Raw genomic sequence first — 13,526 nt, 5'->3', positions numbered from 1 at the left:
GGAAAAATACTTCTCAAACTTGTGGTTTGCTTGAAACATGAGATGTTACAAAATTCTAAGCACGAGGAATATTATTTCAACTTAAAGGGTATTTGATGTTGAAAAATATCTCCTGTGAACTTGACGTAGGAAAGAATGTATTTCATAAGGGTATGCTATAATACACGAAACGAAACTAAATTTAAAATGTCTATGTTGATTCAATACAAAACGAAACAAAATACAGATTTATTTCCGAGACCTCGAGACGATATGAAATCAAGCTCCATTCAATTCGAAATTTTTCGAAACGAATTTTCAATTTTTTTCCGCGGAAATTTTGTGGAATGCTCATGCACGCAATTTAAATTATTTTTTTGTAAGTCCAATAAGGCCTTAACAAATATTTATTATCTATTATGTTCTACTGGTCGAGAGTGGGTGGGAGTAGCGGGAGATAATAAAAAAAATCAAAAAACTTCTCGGGTTTATTGAAGAATGTTTTGAAATTCCTCAAAATTACCCGAATATTATTTTTGGACTTCTCTTCGTCGATGCTTTCTTTTTAACAATGCAGCGAATTTAAACAGTTTGTCATAGATTTTATGGTTTGAGGTGGTAAAGGATGGTTGCATCTTGCTTCAGAAGCAACAATCATGGTTGTAGCTTTGAATCTTTTGCGATATTCACGAAAGAAAAAATCGATGAAGAGAAATTGATCAATGAAGTTATGTTCTTATGAAACTATGCGTGAGATATGAATTGTCACGATTTGTCATGTGTTTTATCCCTTTTTTCCGCGATGTACTATAAAGTACGTCGATTTCTTCAATTAAGGTTCAAGCTCGACTCGGAACTGTGGTAGTTCATTACCGAGCGGCAGCACAAACACTAACTTGAAACACTTGGTTGTTGGTTCCCAATTTAACTTCCTCATTAGGTGCAAGAAACAGCTGCTATGGGCAATATGAGCTGAACCTGAAGGCAATCATGAGTCTTTACTTTCAGCAATTCTACTGATCTTTCAATCCGTTCTGGACTTTGGCGAATTCCATACAAAGCTCTAGAAATACCCAGCGACGCCTGCAATGTTATATAAATATTTTGCAAATAGTTTGTAGTTTGAATGTGAAATGTTGCACCTTTTGTTTTCCTTAGGGCCTTCTTCATGCTCGCTTAACTTCTGAACGGTGCTCACTCTTACACAACAAAACACTGAGGACGAAGAAAATTCAATACGTATTTGTCGACTCGGAATGGGGTTACGTAAATAGTAAGCCTCAATATATAGGTAACAAAATTTAAAATAAGCCTCTATGATTTTTTTAAGCAGGGCAACCGAAATTTTAAATACGATATTAGTTTAAATTAGTTTAGAAATTCCGCGGAATTCCGTTAAATTTCATTCAAAGCTAGTTTTTGATGGCGAAACAAAACGAAATCGAGAAATCAGATTTCGCCATGAAGAAATTCCGCGAAATTTAGTTTCGAACTACCTGAAACGAAATTTTTCCGAATACCGCATATGCTTAGTATTTCAAGATCAACAAAGTTTAATAAAAAAAAGATTCAATCCGATATTGGGAATCCTCCTTGATACCCACTAAATAGTAAATTAATGCAATTTTTATATGCTACACGTGTCATAAATTATTGCATTTTGTTTGCAACATATACTTAGGAACTTGATTATTATTCCGCTTCAGTACTTGTCAATGAATCAATATTCATACGTTGGAGACGTTTTAAGGCTCCCCTAGACCTAAGCGATTTCATCATCACGATGGCGACAACTAGTCGTCGCGATTCTATCGTTGGGTCACTGCAGTCAATATTCTATGTACGCTTCAATACCAACGGTGACAGAATCGCAGTCGCCAAGCGCTAGAACCACGTGTGTTTGGGGGAACCATTATTATTTATCCCCAAGAATATAATAATAGGAAACATAAACACAACCCATGCAATGATTCAAATGTACGATTATACGACACTTTGGTCCATGCGTCTAAAATATTCTGACACAGGCCTGTCACTTTGAATTACAATTTTTACTCATTCTCCATGTGATGCAGAATGTCACCCTACCGAAAATGAATTCGTTGACAACAAATATTGATACCACGGATAATCCCAACGTGTTTGTGAAGAACCAGGGTGAGGCAAAAATAAATAAACCAATCCTAGTGATTGCCTGTTCACACGATAACAGCCCACACTTACGCGGTTCATACAAACGGAGGACGACTCAAACAAATTATTATCATTGTAAATCAATCGGTTTGCACAATGTTTGATGTTGGTTACCATTTTGAAGCCGGCAACTTCAGTGCAGGTTTGTTTTGAGGGAATTAATTTATCAACAATCAAGAGCATGAGAGAGCTGACATTTAAATAACGTTCATAAACTGCGTCATGGTACGAGCGATGATAATAGTGTCAAAATGACAATAATGGAGCCTATTTACCCGTGACCGTACTAATGGATGCTTCATAGCTGAACACCTAAACCGTGAGAAGCTAGAAGACATCTATGCGAGGCAAGCTATTGAAACTAGTGCAACGGTTGATTAATGGCTCATTTACACCGATTACGTCGTCGAACAATGTTGTGGACGACAGTTGAATATAGGGGAAGCGACAACGCGTTGACAAAGTTGATGTAGCTGTCGATAGAAGATACCTACCTATTTTGTCAAACAGCAATCGCCAAAACATCATTCCAATACGGCCAATAATAGTGAAAATTAGTAATTAGTAATTTTGATTTTTATTGGAAATATTCGCTTAAAAATGTAGTAAAACGATTTATGACAGATCCTTTGTGTTGAGTCATTTGACCTTGTAAGTGCGTTGAAGACCATACGCTCCTACCTTATTTACCCAACCAATTTACTCCGTAATTGAACATATGTAATGTATGGACCGAACAAATCGGTGGATAGAAGAGATGATTCCAGTCATATGACATTTGAAAGATTTTGAGAACAAACAGTATTTGAGTACAGGGCACAAATCAAAAGTTTACTATGGAAAATTATGAGATTTCTCTGATGATTTTGAATCTTAGATAAATTTGCAATGGATTGATGACAAAATCATTAAAATCTTTTGAGAAATAATTGAATTATTAGCTTTCAACACCATGCATTATTTCGTGACGGTCTTATATTTTCTATATCTGAATTGGACCTTAATACCCGTATCGTAAACAAAGACGTAGCCCTACGTCAAAACGAGCCTATCGACTAATTCAAGGGCCGTCTTTATGTTTCGCTGCTTTAAAATAAAATATAACCTTGTACCACGCGCTTCCAAACGCATCAACGCACGAAATATGTTGCTGGCACGTGGGCCTTTTTTTCGAGTAGGCAACAGCACATCATCAGTTTTGTTAAATGAATATATTATCAACATTGGCTAGCTTTTCTGAAATTATGAGATTATGGCCCTTTACCCATTCAGATAACCGAAATCGCTATCGCTGAGATCATTTTCTCAGAGATAAATCAATAACAATTAAAATTTTGGTTTCTTTTTATAACATCATTTACCAGAGCGAATCTCGATCCTACTGACTGTCACATCCCGTTAAACAATTCATTTGACGGTCTGTATGACAACGGATGATACTCCCCAATTACTAAAGAACACGGCTGGCACCAACTCAATAAAAATACAAACACGATCACTGAGGATTGAGTTCTTATCTGTTGCTTCCTCGTGCAATGGCGCTAGGTCAGCCATGGAATAGCAACTACGAACACAACGGTTCCACTATGTGGCTCAGAGGGCGTGTTCACGTTCAGTTACGATGAAGCTCTAGCATATGAATTGTGTTCCCAGTGGGTTTGAATCCTATGGCAGGTATTGAACTCGTGACGGTAATACTTTACATTAGGGGTGAACAGCTATCAAAGGTTCGAAAGCGCCCATAAGCCAAATTCTCGTGTAAAAAATGACACTTTAGAAGGTAAACAAATAAAACAGTTATAATTGCGAGTTTAAGGTTATTAACTTTATTATGTGTCAAGGAGTTTATGACTGGCAATACCCATTAATAACGTTTTAAACGGGTACTAAAACTAGTGCTGCACCAAAAATAAGAGTGACCGGCAAATAACCTTGTAATGCGTTTAATTGCTTACGTTTGATATGAATGAGAAGTGTACTCAACTGAATGACACAGAAATATGCCTTTTTCTAGAGATTACATGTAGCGCTTATATGATCCCGAGCGGTCAAAAATAGCTGAACAGCGACAAATCATGATCTTGATAGCACAGTGTTACATGTATGAGCCTAATCACACCATTGTCGTAAGACATTTTTACTAAACAAGCCCAAAACTTTTTTTTATAAACGCTTATCAATATTATCAACTAATTGTTTGATCAAATCAATATCGTACTGATATCGTGCCTGTACCTTAACTCCCTTCATATTAATTTGATCAATATAATGTTTTGTTTTGCAGTTCGTAGCTCTCGCCCGAGGTACCACATTTTTGTGTAGGAAGGTTATTTACAGATTTAAATGCAATAGGCTTTCCTAGCGGACAGATTAACTAATGGCGAATGAACGTTTAAGATTTTTGCTGGAATTAGTCGGCAACGCATTATGTCACACTTAGTTTGCATGATTGTTCTCCAGACAGTTTAAATCGGTATACTAAATCATTTATTCAATGTATGTCTGTGCAGCTTTTACATCATGTGTATGCAACGAAGAAGGGACGGTTTGGGTCATATGAATTAAAAGTGATATTCGAATCTGGCCAATAAAGAGGTTAGTAAAATTTCATGAAATTGTGTGAGTGTGTCAGTCATTGATTGGTTGATATTATTTGTATGAGCAGACCTCTGTAGAGGTATCCTCTGTCTGTATACGACCAGAATGTGATGAATCGTTATTTGAACTCCATGCCAGTTGCATATTGGACAGCTGTTATGGGTAAGGATGTACGAATGGGTAAGCCAAGTAGGTCCTATTCTTAATCAAGTGAGAACCCGTTGCTTGGATGCAATAGCACGATCTGGAACCTTTGTATAAGATTGTTCGACTAAGCTTAGTTGTTCTTGAATATGAAACCATTTCGTTTGTCACGTATTCCATATATCGTTTTCAATAGTGCGCACGACATCTTGCGCTTATGGGGACATTGATGAGGTGTTCATTCTTGCTGTCTCTCGCGAGTCTGTTCCCTGTTTTTTAACAATATCATCAGAATGGCCTAGTATCCAGCCAACTGTTCTATTTCTGCCTTTAATTTTTAGCAAGATACTTTAAAGGAATGTTTGGATCTCACACTTTGTAGCGCAGCAAAACAGCTAGCAGGATCAACGAATATGATGCCAAGTTTGATATGGCGGTTATAGGAGCATTATACGCAGAACATGCTTGATTGCTAAGTATTCAGTGGCTCACATGCTCATAAGCCATGACTGCTCCGCCACTACAACAGCTGCCATCTTCTGAGCCATCGGTGTAGATTTTCTCATAGGAGTCGTACTTGTTAGTGATCAGTTCCTGGAACTATGAAAGTACAACTCTTTTGGTGGCCACTGCTCTTAATGTTTTCCGTACGTGTTTCAATCAGGAAAGAGTCGTTTGGCTGAAACCCATTCGACCGAAATCCATTTGGCCAAATGCCACTAGGCCGAACAAACCATTAGGCTGAAGCCCATCTGGCCGAAAGCCATTTGGCCGAATAAGTCATCCGGCCGAATTGGTCATTTGGCCGAATAGGAGATTTGGTCGGGGTTCTGCCAAATCGCACTAAGCGCCAATTAAAAATTACCCGTTTTCTTGCACAAGTGTTCATGTAGCAAATCTAATTGATCACAAATCTTATAGGATATTCTTCCACCCTACATCTGAGGATATTCAACAACAAATGATATGAATTCGTTTCCGTTTAAATTCTATGAACAAAATATCACGAGTCAGTTTAAAAGGCGCTTGGTGCGATTTCGCTGAATCCCGACCATTTGGTCGAATAGGAAATTTGGCTGAATAAGACATTTGGCCGAATAGGACATTTGGTCGAATAGGACATAAGGCCGAATAGGACATTAGGCCGAATTGGACATTTGGTCGAATAAGAGATTTAGCCGTTATGACATTTGGCCGAATAAGTTATTTAGGTTTTCCGACCCCCGCTTCACCCCATGTAAGATTTTTATCACGCATACTATTTTTAATTAATATGGAGCGTAAGAAAATGCATTGTGAGGTGTATATTGGCCTTAGGTATGGCGCCATCTCTTGTATGAATTTGGGAGCGCTGCACAGCGGACTTCTTCGGTCCGCATCAGTTGACAACGTATTTCGACAGAGGTAAGTCTTGCGTACATTCAGCGGGCGTTCCCCATTTTCCAAGTGATTTCTTGTACATGCAAGATGGTGGCTCGATAGCTCGTCAAAATAGCCGTAAGCGATTCCCACACTTATCTCCCCTTAGTGCTGAAGCTGATAATCGCTCGGTACAAATTTCTTGTCTTTTTCTTTCAGGTGAATGTATTTTCCAGTCACATCGCATTTACATAGAGCTCTCACTTTAATGCACCAGCGAGTGAACTGAATGGACTGCCACTGTGAACTGCGTGCGCGGTGAGAAAAGAGGTCTTTTGTCTACTTTATCCGAGATTTTTGCTGCCATGCCAACCATTTGTTTTAAAGGAAGTTGATCCGAAATGAATTTTCTTTACAATGCAAAGCACTATTGCATGGCAACGGCATATACTGCCGCTAACCGCAAGTCGAGCAGATCTGTATATACAGATGTGCTCGACTTGCGGTTAGCGGCAGTAAAGTTCAGCCGTAACGATGCCGGAGGGAGACGCTGCAATAAATTTTCGTTTGGCATGGATGGCGTCCGTAGCGTTTCAGCGGCAAATTATCGCTTTGCCTGCCGTCGGCGAAAAGTGGAATTTTCTCGCTAGATTTTGACTTTGGTTGACGTTGAGTCTAAAGTCACAAATAGCACACAATCAGTTCTTACCAAGACTAGCAATCTTGAAAAGGGTTATTTAATGCTGGTGAAAATCCAAACCTTAGATTCGTTTGCATAAATTTTCTGCAGCAATCTGCCGACGACCCTCACCGATCCCGATGCTGGGACCGCTCTTCGTCCTCCGTGATATCTCGGATACAATGGCTCGTGCGTGGGAAAGCAGCTTTCTTGTAATCGACAAAATAAGCCCGCTATCGGTATGGGTGGAAATATTATTTGCAACCATTTACTCTTCGAAGAAGCGGAGCACAGGTTTTACTTTATTGATTACATGAAAGCCGCGGTCCCAGCATCGGTATTAGTGCGCGTCATTTGGATGAGTTTTCGTGGAGAGTGGTTCCAGCAGTTAGTCATCAGCATAAGTGATGGTCATCGGCGTTCTTGCTGCATTCTCCGTTCTTGAGCGGAAAGGCTGCGGCAGAGAAATAAACATTAACGATGGCGTGAGCTGCGGTTACAATGGAAATCGTCGTGTGGTCACCGTCGTCAGCATCAGCAGCACTAGAGTGCAATTTTCTTGCAAGATTCTTACTATCGTTTAACTACTGTTGAGCTAGTGATTGGAAGCCGCATGATATATAGTTAGACGGTCCTTCTCAGGGCCATACATTTTAAATGGTAGAAAGTAAGTTTGGCAGAGGGTAATTTTTTTTGAAAATCAGTAGGATTGTGTACAAGACACGACCGACGTAAACCACGAAAAACCTTTTGGTGCAATGATCATAGTAGTGCCAGGTAACTATTAGGTTGCTAAATACTACTGACATCATCAGTGCGAATACATTTGATATAGCTTCCCCACCGATGCGCGCTTTTGATTCCGCTAACGACGCCAGATTTCCGATCATTTTATTTTCTTGGAGGGAATTGTGATTCTGAATTTATTGTGGCATTTCCAAACAATCACTAATAGCAATAAAACCGAAGTAAGCGACTTCGGAGCGAATTTCATTTTTTGCGGACGATTCGTATCCAAATATTGTTCAGTCAATATGCGATTGAAATTATTGCAGCGTTTCTCTGCGACACGCTTGTGATGCTGCTACCGATGGCATCGATACAATTGAACTGTCTGCCATTGCCAAGCGATTGTGCTTTGAAGCTTTTAAATATGAAGAAACATCGTCATCATTTTACTCGATTCATTTCCAATAGTTTACATTTTCAACCACAAATAACAAACAAACTCAGATTATTGTGGAAATATTTCACTTTTCACCGGCCAAAGCGATGAAGACGCACCATGGTGAAATTTTCAGCCGCCGTCTGCTAATAAATGTATCGCATTGTCTCTCTCCGACGAAATGTCTGTCGTCGCCAAGCGATCTAGCTCTATATTATATTTGTCGTGGGGCATCTTTCTCTTTAACAAGATATGGCCCTGAGAAGAATCGATTTATTTTCAATAATGTACATTTTGAATCACTTATAGCAACAACACCAAAGTCTGAATCTTGTAAGAAAAAAAATGAATCTTGTACAAAAATAGGAAATTGTCAATAAAGGAATCAGGGTATGAGCAGTAAATAAATATAAAATTTCCACAAATAATGCAAAATTTCCTAGAACAATTAAGAATTTTCCACTAAACAAAAATAAATTAGCACTTTTGAAAGCAAAAATTGTAATTGAAAAAAAAAATCCATAGACAAATCAAAATATTCCACAAAAAAAACAAAATTTCCATAAATAAATCAACATTAGCAATAAACAATTACAAAATTTTCCATGAAATAAAAAAAAATCCATCTGTCATAAGACGAGTTTATACAATCCCATTGAATTCCACCACTTAATTGTATCTTGACAGATACGTATTTCGACCTCAAAGGTAAGGCCGTCTTCAGTGTCTCGTACTTGACTCGACTTAGACAATACAGATACAATTAAGTGGTGGAATTCAATGGGATTGTATAAACTCGTCTTATGACAGGTGAAAACATTCCACTAAAAAGCTCAAAATAATTTTCTTAAAAAAATCCATGAAAAATTGAAAATTGTTTATAAAATAATTTATTGAAAACAATAAAAAATAAGAAAATTTCCAAAAAACACAAAAAAAAACAATAAAGTTGATAAAATTTTCCATGAACTGGGTATAAACGCTTTTAAAGAAGTGGTCATTTATGAAAAAATGCTCAATTTTATTGCTTTTTTATAGGATTAGTATCACAGGGGCGTAACTGTATTGATCGATCGTCGTTGTTTTCTTTTCATCAATGCAGCGAGTTTTAGCACAGTTTGCCGTAGATTTTAAGGATCGGGATGATAGATTATGGTTGTCTCTTGCTCCAGAAGCATTAATTACGGTCGTAACTTTGAATCTAGTTGAATTATTATTAGGAAAAATCGATTAAGAGAAATCGCAATGCAGTTACGCCCCTATGATCCTATGCGCGAGATTTAATTTTTTTTCGCGAGATTTTTATATTGTTTTATTACTGTTTATTGATTGCCTCTTCATCAGCGGAATCACAAGAGCAAAGTGGAGGGAGACGCTGCATCGCATCGCATGGATGGTGTCTGTAGCGTTTAACGTCCGAATAACACTAGGTGTGTAGAATTATCATTGCACCCAAAAGGTTTTTCGTAGGTTACGTCGGGCGGTCGTGTCTTGTACACATTTTCATACCATTTCACGTAAAACAGCTTCAAATGATTACAAATCGGATCAAATGTTTACAATCTTTATTTGATTACTAGCAGACCCGACGAACTTCGTTTCGCCTAAAATTGGTTTATTCTCTGATTAGATCTCGAGTTATGAATAAATTGGTGTTTCATTTGTATGGGAGCCCCCCTTCCCAAAGCGGGGCGGGGTCTCGAACCATCTTAAGAACCTTCCCCGGCCCCAAAAACCTCTGCATAAAAATTTTCACGCCGATCGGTTCATTAGTTTCCGAGTCTATAAGGTTCAGACAGACAGAAATTCATTTTTATGTATATAGATAACTTCTAACAAAAAGATATGAATATATTATTTTGTTCCTTTTCGAGCACCATATGATAGATAGATGTTTATCACTGTATCAAATCCCCGACCAGTTGACCGTTGCTTCTGTCTTGAGATTGTTGCCATCACAAACGTGTGCGCTATGGGAAATCAGGCGTCCGAAAATCAAAAATCGACTTTCTTTGATTCGTAATTCAAGTTGACCTACTAAAAGAAAATGTGGGGAAACAAATTCGGTTATTGATAAATGGCGTGTTCTACTTAATTAAGAAATGTTTGCTACTAATTGGTACAGTAAAAATGCATTTCAGTGTAATCTGCCTCAAATTTTCTAGCAATTTAGCCCATTTCTACACCCAAGTATGAAATCGAGCATTATGTATTAGGAACTACTAAATGGAACAATTTGTAATCACAAAACAAAAAATCCATAGTGCCGTTGTTTACTGCCGAAGTATATTGCAGGGCAATTATGTCAAAGGCCACCACAACACTAAGCGACGGACGAAGATCACACCCACTTAATCTTGTAGTTTCACCTATGTCTTTTTTGTATGTGGGATTTGACCTGCTTGTGTCACTCACTATTCGTGCCTTCTTCAGTGACCATAATGACGGTATGGAAATGCAGCCTCTCGTCACACCATATGAGGAGATAGGATATTTTTAAAAGCATTCCTCTTGCCATAAGTACCTATTTCTGTAAAATGAAGAAAATCGAACCGTTCAACCGGATTCTGATTCGGACCAGACCACAATTAGTGAGTCACGTAGCGCGCTGTGGAAATTCTATCCGCAATATCTTTCGAATTTTATTTATTAGATATTCTATTAGTTGTAACCTAGTTGGATCGGCCTCAACTTTAAAATTCCATTGTCAAGCAACATGTGCCTTCCTTCCATGCACTAATAATGCTGTGGTCTGATGTGTGATCAGTGTGGTGGATATTTTCGGTTCGCTGCATTTATGTATTACACGCCGTCAAAACATTGCATAACTAGTTGTTATGTCACATTCGGCTAATCATAGCCACGGTTTAACGGCATGGTCTTGCTAGACATCGCGGAGACAAACCCCCAAGCAGAGTGACGACAGAATTCCTAAATTGTTGTGTTTTTCATCACAAACCTCCACCCAAAATATTTAATTCATTGAGCGTTTATCATTCTTCCACAGCCCACCCGAACGTGAAGCTGTTCGTGACTCAAGGGGGACAGCAATCGATGGAGGAAGCGGTGGATCGAAAGGTTCCGATGGTGGTGATACCGTTCAACTTCGACCAGTTTGGCAACGGAGACAAAGTGGTCGAACGTGGCATCGGAAAGTCGATCTGGATGGAACACCTCACGACGGAGAACCTACGCTCCGCGATTGTGGAGGTGATAGGAAGCAAAACGTAAGTGTGATTTTTCGAAATAAGGGTATTGGGTGAAGAAAGGATGGCTTTATTTTCGTTTCATTGAAGAGCAAAAACAGCACGCTTTATAGTACTGTTAATTAATAGACTGTACATCATCCCAATCATTAAGACTGTTAGTGATTTTACTTCGCTTTGGAGCGCTTTTCCCCTCGCTTAAGAGTGCTTTAAACGTAAACAACATAAAGGCGATCAAAGTGGTGTTCACTGGAAGTTGAAGTGATTAACATTTTGATCAACACATTTCGATCAGCTTTGAAGTCCACAGTTATTGAATTGAAGGAGAAATAATATAATAGAGGAGCTTCATAATTCTAGCTCTTATGTGAACAAATATTTGGAAGGAAAACTTGTCAGGAATCAGATGAGGATTTTTGAAGTTATTTAAAATGCTTCACTATCCAAACAGATTCATGAAGTTAGTTCGATAACCGTGAAATATTTCTTCACACCCATATTTTCAATTTAACTAAAACATGGAGCTCTAAATATAAACTGAATGTACTTTGGGTGACATTCATACAATTTTATGAATTTAATTCAGAATCTTCTTACATTTACAAAGTTTATATAGCATCTCATTAAATACTTTTAAAACTTCTGAAATCTTTTCAGAACAGCAAACATTTTCATTTCAACATGAGCACAATTCCTTTCCTTCTTTCGATAGCATTACATTGATCGCAATAATTTCAAATTTCAAACACGCTGCTAATAATTATTGCTATACCCGCAGATATAAACGAAACATCGAACGGCTATCCAAGCTGGTGCGAGATCAACCGATGCACCCGCTAGACAAAGCCATCTGGTGGACGGAGTACATCATCCGGAACCAGGGGGCGTCCCACCTGCGGTACAAGCCGGCCCAAATGCCAATCTGGCAGTATCACTACTACGACGTGGTGGGCGCCCTGCTGACCGCAGCTCTGGTGATCGTCACCTTGATTGCCTACATCGGCAAGCGTCTGCTGAAGTACCTGATTCTACGGGGGCCTTGGTTTGCCGATCTGCGAGTGAAGCAGAAAGCGCTCTAGTCGTGGCGCGGTGGTGGTGGAACGGAGAGGATGAATGGAAACGAATAGTCGAAGGTGAATGAATGAAAAGAGATGTGAGAAATGATCTGTCGACCAAAATACCGCGATAAGTATTGAGCAAAGAACGCAAGCTCTTTTGGAATATGAATGGGCAACGTCACTCAATGCGTCGGCTGCATATGTTGGCCCCGTAACCTTGCACATTGTTGTTACTTGCTTGTGGACATATTGAACAAGCGCGATGATCAACAGATGACGCCTATCGAGGTTTCTCCCAAAAGAAGGTGTGTTTGACAAAATGCTGAATTTAGGTTAACAATACCCCACATTAGTTAAGAGTCTATTTAAATGGATAACACGAAATACGAGAACACTGATTTGCAATCAGCGCATTAAATTCGAACTACTATAATTAGTAGCGAAGAACTATAAGTTGACGTGTTTTCTGTTATTTATATGTACCATAAGCTAAAATAATAAGACAAACATAGAATAGCATTAGGTGGAATTTAAATAAAAACTGATAAATACTTACGAATGTACTTTTCATAGAAAGAAAAATTGGGAATTAAACGCGAGGAGGTGTCTTGATGCTGTAAACATTTTTTTTTGGTATTCCGACAAATTTATCGAGAAATTCAATCAAAATCGAATCCAATCCAAATCCAATCCAAATTCAATCCAAATTCAATCCAAATCCAAACCAACCCCAATCCAAATCCAATCCAAAATCAAACCAAAATCAATCCAAATCTAATCCAAAACCAATCCTAACCAAATCCAAATTCAATCCAAATCCAATCCAAATCCAATCCAAATCCAATCCAAATCCAATCCAAATCCAATCCGAATCCAATCCAAATCAATCCAAATCAATCCAAATCAATCCAAATCCAGTCAAATCAATCCAAATCCAATCCAAATCAATCAAATCAATCCAAATCAATCAATCAATCAATCCAAATCCAATCCAAATCCAATCCAACCAATCCAATCAATCCAAATCAATCCAAATCCAATCAAATCAATCCAAATCAATCCAATCCAAATCCAACCAATCCAAATCAATCCAAATCAATCCAAATCAATCCAAATCCAATCCAAATCAATCAAATCCAATCCAA

General features: G+C 38.3%; 1 protein-coding gene across 1 annotated transcript in view; it reads left to right on the top strand.

Annotated features, from left to right (window-relative positions):
- Positions 1–12,936, top strand: part of LOC134213193 (UDP-glucosyltransferase 2-like) — a 28,492-nt gene extending 15,556 nt beyond the window's left edge. Inside the window, exons 2-3 of the mRNA XM_062691903.1 lie at positions 11,125–11,344; positions 12,102–12,936. Of these exons, the coding sequence (XP_062547887.1) occupies positions 11,125–11,344; positions 12,102–12,402 (521 nt within the window). The 3' untranslated portion in view covers positions 12,403–12,936. The remainder of the gene's footprint in view (positions 1–11,124; positions 11,345–12,101) is intronic.
- Positions 12,937–13,526: the final 590 nt, after the last annotated feature.

The sequence above is a fragment of the Armigeres subalbatus genome, chromosome 2 (genome assembly GCF_024139115.2).
Source record: "Armigeres subalbatus isolate Guangzhou_Male chromosome 2, GZ_Asu_2, whole genome shotgun sequence".
In the NCBI taxonomy this organism is placed as follows: Eukaryota; Metazoa; Arthropoda; class Insecta; order Diptera; family Culicidae; genus Armigeres; species Armigeres subalbatus.
Note: the sequence above shows the minus strand (reverse complement) of the source record. Positions and strands in the feature narration are given on the sequence as shown.